The 13,105-nt window shown below is 38.5% G+C and overlaps 1 protein-coding gene across 1 annotated transcript in view; it reads left to right on the top strand.

Annotated features, from left to right (window-relative positions):
• Ppp1r1c (protein phosphatase 1 regulatory inhibitor subunit 1C) overlaps positions 1-13,105 on the top strand; it is a 112,203-nt gene that overhangs the window by 73,398 nt on the left and 25,700 nt on the right. Inside the window, exon 4 of the mRNA XM_070031353.1 lies at positions 1,390-1,450. Coding sequence (XP_069887454.1) covers positions 1,390-1,450 — 61 coding nt within the window. The remainder of the gene's footprint in view (positions 1-1,389; positions 1,451-13,105) is intronic.

Genomic DNA, 13,105 nt, shown 5'->3' with positions numbered 1-13,105 from the left:
CTGTTTGCTAGATTTTTTAAAAAAACTTTTAATTTTTAAGATTTTTAGCTTCTATTATTTAAGATTTCTTTTTAAAATTTTATTTTATTGTAAAGATGCTGTACAGAGGGGTTACAGTTACATGAGTAAGACAATGAGTACATTTCTTGTCGAGCATAGGTACCCCTTCCCCTGTTGTTCTCCTACTATCTCTTCCCTCCCCTACCTCCTTCCCTCTTCCCCCACCTCCCCAAGGTTGTAAAGTTCATTTCCATTATACTGTCTTGTGGATATCATTATTTCAATGGGAATGAGGCAATGTGTTGATTGGCTTTCTCATTGATATAACAATATACCTGACATAAACAACTTAATAGGGAAAATATTTACTTTAGTGCCTAGGTTCATTCCATGGTTGCACATGGCAGATGGGTTCTTGGGCAAAACAAAATGGGTGTGGGAGAATGTGGTGGAGCTTCTTCATCTTCTGACTGACAGGAAGGGAGGATGCTAGGCATTCCCAAGGACCTGCCCACATTGACCTACTTTCTGTAGCTAGCTCCTACTTCTTAAAGTTGTCATCACTCCTTGAAATTGTGTCAACATCTGGGGACCTAGTTCCCAACCCACAAGCCTGTGTGGACCACTTTATATTCAAACCATAACTAGTAAATACCAAAGCCTTAGCAGTGACTTTGGCAGCAACTGAGTTTTAGTTTGTGAAAAGAAAGATGTCTGGGTTCAATTTATAACTTTATGAAACAGTTTCTCATTTCTTTCAAACTTTGATCATTATGTCTTGTCCAAGGCACAAGGAAAGCCTAGAACAATCTTGTCCCCAACAGTATGTCTTGTAACTATTTACACTCGATTTTTCAAAGCAAAATTAATTGCTCCACAATCTAAATCTCATTATGACCCTCACACTGCCACATTAAAATATAAATCAACATGCTAGTAAGGAGTCTTTGCGACCTAATCTGATTGGAGTCTCGAAAAAAATATACATATAATAACATGACTATTTGTATAGTTTCATATCATTTTGGAATAGAGTGTAATTTTTTACTCTGGTATATGTTCCCATTTTTATCATTTTAAAATTAAAGGGAAAATATATCTTTTTTTCCCCTCTTTTGTTCAAACTAGTTTAACTAGATAAGAAAGTAAAAGGAGTAATTTCATGACAATAATTGATTTAAAAATTATAAAATAGATCATCTGGGGTCATATATCTCTTAAACCTTATTTCATATTTATATAATCTCTCCTTGATTAGAGTTATAGTTCTTCAAAGGGACAGTAAAAATGTCTGTGGCATGTGGTGCTGTGTTTTACCTTGGCAGAGCTGTAGGTACTGTCCTATTTGTACATCTGACACTTTTGCTCTTTTTTTTTTTCTGCCCACAGTCACAGAATGCATCCCCTAAGCAAAGGAAGCAGAGTGTGTACACACCGCCCACCATGAAAGGTACTGTTCAGGTACTGTTTTGGGTGTCCTGAGTGATGAGTGACAGCTGAGAGCCTATCTGTGCTCACAGACCATCCAGCTGGTCATATGCTAGATCAGTTCTCAGTTCTCAGTTCTACTATTCAGTGGTGTGATGTCCAGTAAGACACTTAATCTGTTTAAAGCATGCTTTATTCAAGAGTGAAGTAGATGACTGGAGAAGTAATATCTAAGGGTCTAAGAATCTGGGAAGTCAGTTTTCAAAGTAATGACAAAAGATTTCTCTTTTACCTTTCGTCACATATTATCTTTGTGGAGATTTTTCCATAATCTTTAATTACTCTTGGCAGTGTTGGCAAATGTTGTCATTTTTTTTCTTGACTCATGCAAAGAAAAATAACTTGAATTTGGGGGGTGGTTTTGTGTAAAATGTCACCTTATTTCCTTATGTCAGTAATAGCTCTAAGAAACCTAATCAGACTACTATTTGCTGAACTTGTAGCAGCTGTTAGAAGAAACTAAGGATCTCAGTTCAGATTCAGGCATTTTTTCCAGAAATTTTTCCTCAAAACTGGAACTGCTAAAATAACATCTAAGTGGATCAGTATTTTGACCAACGTTTGTTCCAAGGAAAGCTTCTTTTATTTCTCACACAAAAATATTCCTGACACGAGGCAGTCTGTTTGGTCCAGTGCTCAGGTTCCATGCTGGCGCTTGGATTCCATGCTGGCGCTTCGTGCTGCATCTCTGCACTCTCCAGCTCCGTTTCAGCTGCAGAGAAGCCAGATGAGCAGCTTCGTCTGGAGTTTGGAAGGATGTCTAAATTAGGAGTGAAATTTTCCACTCTGTATTCTCTATAGACTTGGAGGCTTTTCAGGGAGGTGGGATAGAAATCGCCCCATTGAAATGGCTGCTCTCAGTCAACTTCCTTCCTAGGAAGTTATAAAATACCACATTTGCTTGTGTGTAAGACTGTAGTAAATAATGTAGCCCTCAACACTGTAGTTTATTCCAAGGTAATTATTGAAACTACAAAGCATCCATCTCTGTCTGAAGATAAATATGGCCATTTTTTCCCGATGAATTTTTTCTTTTGTATTTTCAAGACACATCAGTTTTGTCATGAATGCAACAGTGAAGCATCTATGTTCACTCATTTAATTATTTCCTCTGTTCTATTTTTGGGTTGGCTTATGCCAAATAAAGTATTACAGTTCTCATGTCCTCAGAGAGTAAAAAACAGTATTATTTATAACAGAAAATGTTAAACTCAGAGCCCCACAGGGACGCTGCTGCTCCGCATATTTAGCTTTAGATAGGCTAAGAATGTGGGATCCTAGCATTTCCGAAAGTTATAGTTTGATTACACATTTTTCATATGACCTCACCTTTCAACCTCTTCCTCACCAGACTGTCATCCTATGGCAAGCATTTGTGGTCACAAGTTAAGGAAATTTTCTCTCAAGAAAATATCAGGGTGTCATATAAGTCACTCATTTATATCCAGGAAATTTATTGTGAGGCATCAGCTTCTGAGGGAAGAAAAAGAAAGCCAAATCTGCATGTTTTGTTCAGTCTATCTGTCCTGTAGGTCTAAAAATGAATATTTAAGATAAATTAAGCAAAAAATAACATATGGTGTTTGGTGAGCATACTAGAAAGGTTCAATCTTAAGAAAGATGATTAGACAAAGGAAATGTTATTGAGATGTTACATTTGTTACTGCTATGGTTTGGGTAACTATCACCCAAAGATCTTTGTACTAAAGACCTCTATATTGTGAGATGGTGAAACCCTTGAGAAACAAAACTTTATAGGAGGTCTTTAGGTCACTGTGGGCATGCACATGAAGGGGGAATGTGTGGTTCTGGTCCCTTCTCCTTTTTGTTCTTGGCCATAGGTGAGTGGTTTTTCTCTCACTATATATTACCTAATGTCAAAACCAAAAGCAAATAAGCCAACTAATAATCATGGAGTATCACATCCAAAATTGGGAACCAAAATAAATGTTTTCTCTTGGTAAGTTAATTCTCTGAGGAACCTTATTATATGGAAAACTACAAATATAATTTCCCTCCAGAATTGTGCACCAGTTGAGCTGAATTCTAAAGAAAGGTCATCCTTGTGGACCAATGGACCCATTGGATTGTTGGTGTGGGGTAGGGTTTGGTCTGTGAGTCAGTTGATTTACGGCTCACTTGACAATATTGTATGCTGCAAATATAATATATAAGTAGAAGAACTTAGGAATGGGTTTCTTAGCACAGAGTACTCTTCTGGATTATCCAGTACACTTACCTCTAAAAGTCAGAATAGGTCTACTTCATCTGGCCATGTTTCTATTCATAGCAATATAAGTACTCAGAGTAGTAAAGGAAATTTAACTAAGGTAATTACCAAGTGATGACTGAAGTTTGGCCATGTTCTCTTGGATTTTAATTTACTAGACTTGAAGTTGATACAGATAATCAAAAGTTGCAGGTTACTCTACTTTCCCAAGTCTAACTATTGGCCAGAATGAGATATCCAATCACCTCTATAGCATGCCTATCTCTTGTGTCATAGATCTCTCTCATGGAGATCAAAGATGTCATGAGATCATAATTATCATATTCAAATTTTGACATTTTCCACATCAAATCAATTTCACTTCTACTGTTCTTTTCACAGGAAACGGAACTGTCATCTGCTTGAGTTCTGGTCCCCCAATTACTCCTCCCTATGTCTCTCTCTATGTCACAGTTGAGCACCAGGTCTTTTGGGTCACAGCCTCTTAGATTCTATCTCATCCACTTGAGCCACAGTACCACTTCTGGCTTTTTCTGAGTAGTTTATTGGAGGTAAGAGTCCCATGGACTTTTCTGTCCAGGCTGGCTTTTAGTCATGATCCTCAGATTTCAGTCTCCTGAGTAGCTAGAATTATAGGCATGAGTCACCAGTGTCCAGCACAAATGTATTTTTAAATAATGGGGAAAAATAAACCAGCACTCTACTGCTGGCAAAAGAATAATTTCCTGAAGATCTCTACTTTCTTTCTTGGAAGCCTACTAGTAAGATTTTTCTTTACTGAGTTCCATTGAAATATATACTTACAAATTTTTGTTCTATTTGTTGCTATTTTTGAAAATTTCTTTTTTTATTGTGAAAATACCGTACAGAGGGGTTACAATTACATGGGCAAGGTAATTAGTACATTTCTTATCAAGCATTGTTGCCTCCTCCTTTGTTTCCCCTTCCCATCTCTTCCCATCTTCCCCTCCCCCATTCCCCCTTACCTCCCCCGCCCCGGCCAAAGTTGTAAAGTTCGTTTTTCGACATAACAACTTGTACATCTCGTTGCAATGGGTCCACCTGTATCCCTATTTAAATGATTTGCTTTTTTTCCCCTTTCCCTCCACAAATTATACCAACATCAAATACAGTGAAAGCAGGGGTTATACCGTAGGGGAGGGACATACAAAGTAACAGGAAATTTCTTTAAGTGACAGATATCTAAATGTTTCCAGACTTCTATTAGAACTTGGTCTTTTCTTGGTGTGATTAGGCTTGCATTTAGTACTTGCTCATTCATTCTTGATCTCCTAACAAACTCCATTTTGCCTAATCATTTTAGAAATGCACCACTCCACGTCAACCTGATCATTAAAGTGTGACTTGATCAGAAGGGGATAGAAACTCTAATTATGCCTGAACTTTCCTTCATCCTGGAAAGCTTAGTATTATTAATGCAACCCAAAATTATATTAGCTACCATGCGGGTTGTTGACAAATAGTGATCTGATTATAAAATCCAAAATTTGTAAGGCTTATTCATTTCTTTCCAGATACTGCTCTTTAAAATTCTCTTTGAAATAGTAAGCCTTTTGAATCAGTGTGGCCACTCTGATAGGATGCTATAACTCTATTGCCATCTTAACAGAATTTTCTGTTACAATAGAACATCCATCCTCCAAGGATGGATGTAATCTTGTTGCTGCCTCCAAGGATGGATGTAATCTTGTTGCTGTTATATCAACATGCCATCATGCCATATTTTGTATCCTGATTCTATCATCCCTTTTAATTCCAGTTACCAAAATATTGTGCTATGTTTAGATAAGATAAACTATCTTTTCTATTTTTTCTCAAGCCTGTTAAAGATGTATCAAGCAGCAGAACTAAGAAACAGCCCTGCAGCTCATGTACCTCCCTGTAGTCACACTGGTTCCCTTGAATACCACTATTTATCAGTTACCATGTCGCCTTACTGTGCCAGACTCCCATCACTTCAAACCAGAGTTTCTCATAAACACTGATGTTAGACAGGTTATTGAATTGTAGACACTTTGTGCTGATTCCATTTGTTCAACTGTACATATGAGTCATAAACTTAAGATATATGTTACAGATAAAAATGACACAAGTTAAAGTTTGTGTAGAGAAACAGACTTCATTTTCCATTATCCAGTGTAACACAATGTTTTATGATTATATGAGGAAAAAGTTCTGCAGATTATCAACAAAATGATAGTTGATGACTGAATGTCTCCATGTACTCCTCTAGTGTTTGTTTATATGATGGTCAGCCTGTAATTTACAGAACAGCCAATTAAATTATTGTTGGATTGCTTGAATCATGTTTTCAGAAAAGCAAAGTGAATTTGAACTTTGGGGCAGGAAATGGCTGACTCACTTCTACCCCCATTGTGTGTGTGTGTGTGTGTGTGTGTGTGTGTGTGTGTGTGTGTGTGTGTGTTACCAGAATTCAAATGCCTTCCACTGATGAGAGAAAAGCAAGTACTATTGATTTCAGTGGAATTGTGAACATTAAACAAAGCTGCTTACTGAAAATGAATGTTGGGTAGCAGATCCTATTAGTTTTATATTACTATCATTAATGCAGTGCAAACCAGATATTTTACTTCTCAAAAATATCATTTTCTTATCATTCACTGTGATTTCTTATAAAAAAAGATTTTTAGCTACTTCAGTACCCAGAAATTGATAGGTCAGATGAATCTTTAAATGCTTGAGGCATTTTATCCTCTGAGTTTTGTTCTTTTTTCCCAGTGATAGATGTGACCATAATACTGTATCTCTTCTCAGACTTAAGCGATTAGTACAAAGAAGCAATAATCCAAAGAAGAAATCAAATTGGCCCCAAAAGAATGCTAAATTGCTTTGTTTCTTATTGGGGGGTGGTGGGGCATAGTTATTGGAACCAGCAAGAATAGGACCTGTAAAATGACTTGCAGTCCTGTAAGCTGATGACCGTGGCAATTCATGGAACCCAATTTGAAACCACTTTGAGGAACAAGCAATCCGAGTTCAAACCTCAGACCCAGCCCTAACAAGCAGTGCCATCTTCAAAAAACCGGTAGCTGACTCTGTCTCTTCACTCATTTGTAACATGGACATGATACCAGGCAGGGGTGCTAACGGGGCAAATGGAAGCTGCACACTTAAAGAAAATGCTTAGAACAAGCACATCCTGTGTGGACCTGCTTTAAATAGGCCTGGGTGGAGTGTGAAGCCCATCCCTCCCCCATTTACACCCAGGTCTGCAGAGTGGGGTAAGGAGGATTTGAGGAGACCTGGGGTAGGGGTGGAAGGCATTGAAGATAAAACTACTTCAAGTTTGGTCTCCTCCCCATGGGATTTGAAAAGTCAGGCTTACAGGTGCTTGGGCTCAAGAAACATGTAGATGACCTGTCCTTGTCACCTTCCCTCCACTTTCGTTTAACTCAGCTTCAGGCAGATTTGTGAAGCTGTCTTGACAAGAAATCAGTAACCATGCTGTCCTTCTGTAGAGTGGAAAGTGGAGGCCCAGGGAGAAAAGGCAATATTTGGGCTTCTCATGGAGCATTCTCCCCCACATTGTGGTCTTTTTAAAGTACTTTTATCCTTCCCTGTGGGTCTTCTAGGTCTCTGTCACATTTGCTTTTCTAAACCTTGGTTTCTTTTGTTTGGCTAACTCAATTTGCTTTCCATGTAAGGGTGTGGCTTATTTATCCAACTCAAGAAACACTTAACAGATTTCTAGATAGCAAGGAACATTCTAAAAATATACACAAATTGTGCTTCTTTCTTCAAGAAAAATGACTATGCATCTATTTCTATCCACTTCCTCTACTCCTCTCTAATTTCTTCTGCTGAGTGTTAAGATTATCCCCTTTCCCATCTCCTTGACTGTGAAGGGTACAGTACAGGTTGGAGAACTGGCTAACAATGCTGTCATCTTGGAAGCTACTGGGATGTCTTTAGCTATAAGATCAACATTGATAGAGTGACAGGAAAGCAGCTTGCTTTGATCTTGAGATGAATGAAACTTCACAATTGAAATCTGGATCCAACAATTTTTATCAGGTTCATGTGATGTCACTTAAACATTTGAAAGCCAGAGCACCATTTTCCAGCATGACTCTGCCCATTTCTCTATATTCACTGCATGTTTTTAAATTAATCTTGCATTTAATTCAATAATATTGAATTTTCAAAATTGTTTTCTGTCTTGGAAGCAAGGGAGGAGATGAATTTTGCATTCGATTTTAGGCATGTATCTCCAATGTATCTATTTTAGGTATGTATCTAAGATGTCTTTAGACCATTCCCTAACATGCAAATGGTAATATCCAACTATGTAAGTGCTGGCATTCCACTGTCCCAAATCACAAATGGGAGTGGTACATCCAAGTGCTATGAGACAATGATGAGAAAGCAAAGTGCCTGCCTGCAGAAGACTGGACCCATTAGAGGGAGGGGCACATCACTGTCAGATCATGGAAAGAACAGTCATCTTTACATGTAAGTATCAGGAGAGTAAGATGAACTAGATAATTGAAAATGAAATATTTATATAGTTCATGCCATTTAAATTCCTTCTGTGCATTCAAACTGGCAAAGCATTTCCAATGCCACTGTAACATAGATAGTTAAATCTTGCACGACTGTTACTGTAGTTTAGAATACTAGGGCTTGTCTCAGTAGACAAGCCTGTGCTACGCATCCCAATACACTTGTCAAAGAGGTCATTCATGGTGGAAAATTTCCTCAATGTGACCAAAATAAAAGGAGTAAGTAGATAAAGTGACTCTGTGACTTCAAATCCATCTTTAAGGTGCTGACACGAACTTTGAGATCTTTCCAGAAGAGGAAACAAATAAGGTAATTGGGACATGTATAGCTGACAGAGCAGGTCATTATCTCAGACCTGGTCCTACTGGGGAACTATAGAAATTGTTGCCAGGCAGCGGGGGCTTTTACCTCTAATTCTAGCTACAAATAGGGCTGAGATCTAAGAATAAAGGTTTGAAGTCAGCCTGGACAAGAAAGTCCTTAAGATATTTTTTTTCTGGGGGGGGGGGAGGGGTCAAAGGTTGTGGGCCTGAACTCTGGGCCTGGGCGCTGTCCCTCAGCTTTTCATCTCAAGGCTAGCACACCACCACTTGAGCCACAGCGCCACTTCTGGCTTTTTTTTTCTGCTTATGTGGTGCTGAGGAATCGAACCCAGGGCCTCATGCATGCAAGGCAAGCACTCTACCACTGAGCCACCTTCCCAGCCCAAGCCCTTAAGATTTTTATCTCAAATTAATCACCAAAAGCCAGAAATGGGTTTGTGGTACAAGTGGTAGAGTGCTAGCCTTGGGCAAAAACGGTCAGTCCCTGAGTTCAAACCCTAAGCCTGGCACCAAATGAACAAACAAAGAAGAAAAGAAATTGTTGTGACTGTCATCACTTCGTCACTTGAAGAGAGAGCCATGTGGTTTCCACGAGATGCTTACTCCCACTCCAGGGTGCTGCCACGTCATCATAGGGTGACCTGTCTCATGAGGCTCAGTGTTGCTTGGGTTTGTTTGGAACACTTGTAACACACACAAAAATTCATCCACATGTTTGTTCTGTAACTGCAGAAGAGCCTGACTCACTGCAGGCTGGGGGGGGGAGGGGGGGGGAAGGGCGGGGGAACGGGAACGGGGAGAAGGAGGAGGCACAGTAGAGCCTGAGAGGGACAAAGGTGGTTTGGGGCAGGGACTGATACCCTTATTCGACAGTGTCACAAAGACCTTGCTGCTAAGCAAAGCCTGAATAGGTTGCACCTACAGAAGTATATCAGTATTACCTTCCACTACATTTGGGAAACTTTGTGCATTTGTGACAAGCCCTGCTTTACATCTGGCTTTCCTCTTAATAATAATACTTTTAAGTCAGAAGACATTCCAGTTCGAGTTACACATTTCAAAAATAAAATTTGTATTTTAGAACAGTTTTAGAATCACAGAAAACTTGAGAAAATGCCACCAAGACTTCTCATTTATTCCATACTCATTAATCCTCACTGTCTATAACTTTAAATAGTATGACACACTTTTTATAATTAATAAGCCAGTACTAATAAGTTATTAAGTTATTCAAGTCCACATTATATTATTCTTATTTGTATTTGTATTTTTTATTATATTGTACCTATTTTATTTGCATTTGCTTTGCTTTACCTATTATACTTCTGTTGTCTATGGCTGTAGATTCTTCTGACTTTCCTTGGTTTTGATGCCCTTGAAAGTTTGGAAAAGGTATTAGGTGAGATATTTTCTAGGATATCACTATACTTGGATTTATCTCGTGCTCTTCTCATGATTAATCAGGACTAGGAGGTTTGAGAAGAAAAGACAGAGAGATAGAGGGACATTTTCAGTGTCGCGTATCAATGGTGCATACATTCAATGTGACTGATCACCTTGCTGTGTTTGGTGACAGCATAACAGGGTCTCACTTTCCCATTTGCTGTCTATCCTGTTGGCCCCAGTTAAATCCACAGATCTGGTGACCTTATCACTTAATAGAAAATTTCTCCCCTACCACCAGCACCGATTCTGTCTTTCTTTTCTTTCTTTCTTTCTTTCTTTCTTTCTTTCTTTCTTTCTTTCTTTCTTTCTTTCTTTCTTTCTTTCTTTCTTTCTTTCTTTCTTTCTTTCTCTTCTCGGCTGAAGCAAAGCTGAGCTGCACTTTGGTCACTGAAAATAATACATGATTTTTTCCTTCATTTCTTTATTTTGCAACCCCATATGCATAAGACCCTCCCTACTTTCTGAATCCTTCCAGCTGTCTCCCTTAATACTCAGATGCTTTATACACTTGATCTAAGCAATGGCTGTAATTTTCTCTCTTTAGCTTATCAGTTCCCACAGGACAAGGCCAATGTCCTGAGCATTCTTATTTCTCCCCATTTGCATTGCAAGAGGTTTTTAATAAATGCTGAATCAGTGCATGAGAAATCTTTCTGAATTAAAGATAAGTACAACTTAGGTTAATTTTAGCTGCATTGAAAAAGAAACCCATGAATTTCTGGTGAATACTTGATTGATTCGCTTGGTCATTTTACAAATATTTGTAAAATGTCTACTATCTTCTAGATTAGGTACTAGGTTCTTGTAGCTCAGATTGAACTAAGTATCATCCCTGTCTATAGGAAAAGTGGAGTCGTCAGATGGAGAAGGATGGTGTGGAAAGATGAATCATCAGTTTCTGAGGTTGATATGAAGCACAGGTATTGGAAGGCAGAGGAGGAAATATTTCGTTCTTGTGGTCACAGCTAGGGAATTTTTCACAGGAGATGTGAACTTCATCTGTCAGTTGAGGAATGAGGAAGATTTTGATAGAAAGGCTTGTGGGGTGAATTCCAGGCAGGGAATTTGGCAGAACTGTAGGGACAGAATGTGACAGGGTGCAGTAACTCTGACCAATGAATTTCAAAGACAATCTGTGGGAGGGAGAATGCTCAATGAAGGCTAAGGGCCTTCGAGGTCCAGTGCTCAGGGGCGAGAGCTTCATTCTGAGACAACAGAATACTTTGGGATGATTTCTCAGATTACTTGATATGTTACATATTCTCCTGAGTGCTTTGAAGACATTGGAGTGGGAAGGAGGAGCAAAGAAGTAGGTTCAAAGATTTATTTACTTTTTCATTACACTACCTTAGATTGTGTTAGTCTCAGTCCATCTGACTGGTTCCAGTGCTGTTATTTATGAAAGGATTGTTGATGGCCAGCACTAATCTAGCTTTATTTTTCTAAATAATAGCTATGGATCTGTGAGAAGTTGGAATACTCATCATATGATCTTCCAAATAAATTAATGAAATCCAAGTTTAAAAAAAAGTGTCACACTATACTGAGAAATTGGTTTGTAGTGGGGGTACATTTAGGATAGGATTACGCTCTGAACAAACTTACACCAGTCTATAAAACTTGTGTAAACATCTTCCCTCATATTTTTGTCTGAACTTTCACAAAGCAGTCTGATCTGAAAGATAAATGTAAGAACAGTTTTATGAATTCTTTTCTCAGCAGGTTCTCCTGACAACATGAGTCACAATCCATGTGGGGCAGAACTTACTGCACTCTTTCTGTGGAGAGGAACAGGAAGGCACAGCAAAGGGGATCTGCAGTGCTGTCAAGCAAGACACAAATATGTATCAAACTTGAACTGAGTTCTAGCTGTGTGTTGTTTTAAACAAATGACCTACCAAGTTTGAAATATCCTAGGTTTACAATTTCAATTCTTTCCTTAAGAGGCAGAATGCCCAGAAATAATAGGAGTGTTCAAAGGTTGCAGTTTCAGGAAATCACTAGGTATACAGCATAAAAATAACACAATAAGCGTTGAGCTTATTATCTGTATGCTAGATTGTGTCTTCTCTGGTATAATTTTTGATGGGAGCCCAGTTGAATTTTCTATTTTCTTTATATTACCAATTTGTGGCATTCTGCATCTTGGATTTTCTTTATCCTTGCTGGACATGCTAAAGCTATCCTTTTGTTCCTTTAATAGGAAGTTTGTTAATCACATTCTATTAGAAAACCAAGCTTAAGATGATTTTATCGACTTTCTATAGGTTTTCTCAGGGCAAGTTTCTCAAATGCTTATATCAACATAATACCTTTAAGAGAATTTCGATTTCTGTTCAGTTACAACAAGAATTTTGCTAAGGGCTTGGAGAGTATAGAATTGCTGTCATCATGTTCCTTCAGAAACTGAAACCTTCACTCCATTTAGTCCCAGTTATTTAATTCTTAGAAGTTGATGGGGGTCTCCTGGACAAAGAAACGGGGAAGTAAAAGGGGCAGAAGATGTGAGAATTATCATCTAATGGGGGAGAACCAGAAACACTACAAAGTATACACCACTCTGAAATTGGGTAGGACAAAGGTGGCCAAAACAGTGTCCTAAAATTGCTAAAAGAGAAGCTTGACTTATAATATGTATTTTAAAGGGCAAGCCATTTCCCATGGAAAGATGTAAAATACCAGGGTTCAGTGAAAAGTTATTATTCTACCTTGAGTCCATATACAGGAAAACAGAAGTAGTTACACCCTCAAGTTCTTTCTTTTCTTGAAGGATATTCTCTCTTGATCTTCTCAGAGACCATGGACTCAGTTGAAGTATAAGATGCAAGGAATATTGGAGCATCTGGAGTTCTGAGGCTCATAACCTTCAGTTGTAGGTGTATAAGATTTGAGATGGGGTGAATCCCTCACCTGCTCAGCATCTGTACCTACGGCAAGTGTCCTTGTAAACTTTTTCTCAGAAATCTAAAGGGAGACAGACACTTTCAGGATTTTTTTCATTCTCTACAAAGTTGTCCATCTGGTTGATAAAGCTGAAAATGGGTCCCCTTGAAATAGTGAAAGATGTTTTGCT

This window comes from Dipodomys merriami, unplaced genomic scaffold, assembly GCF_024711535.1.
Source record: "Dipodomys merriami isolate MVZ:Mamm:240054 unplaced genomic scaffold, mDipMer1.0.p SCAF_1, whole genome shotgun sequence".
Classification (NCBI taxonomy): domain Eukaryota; kingdom Metazoa; phylum Chordata; class Mammalia; order Rodentia; family Heteromyidae; genus Dipodomys; species Dipodomys merriami.
Note: the sequence above shows the minus strand (reverse complement) of the source record. Positions and strands in the feature narration are given on the sequence as shown.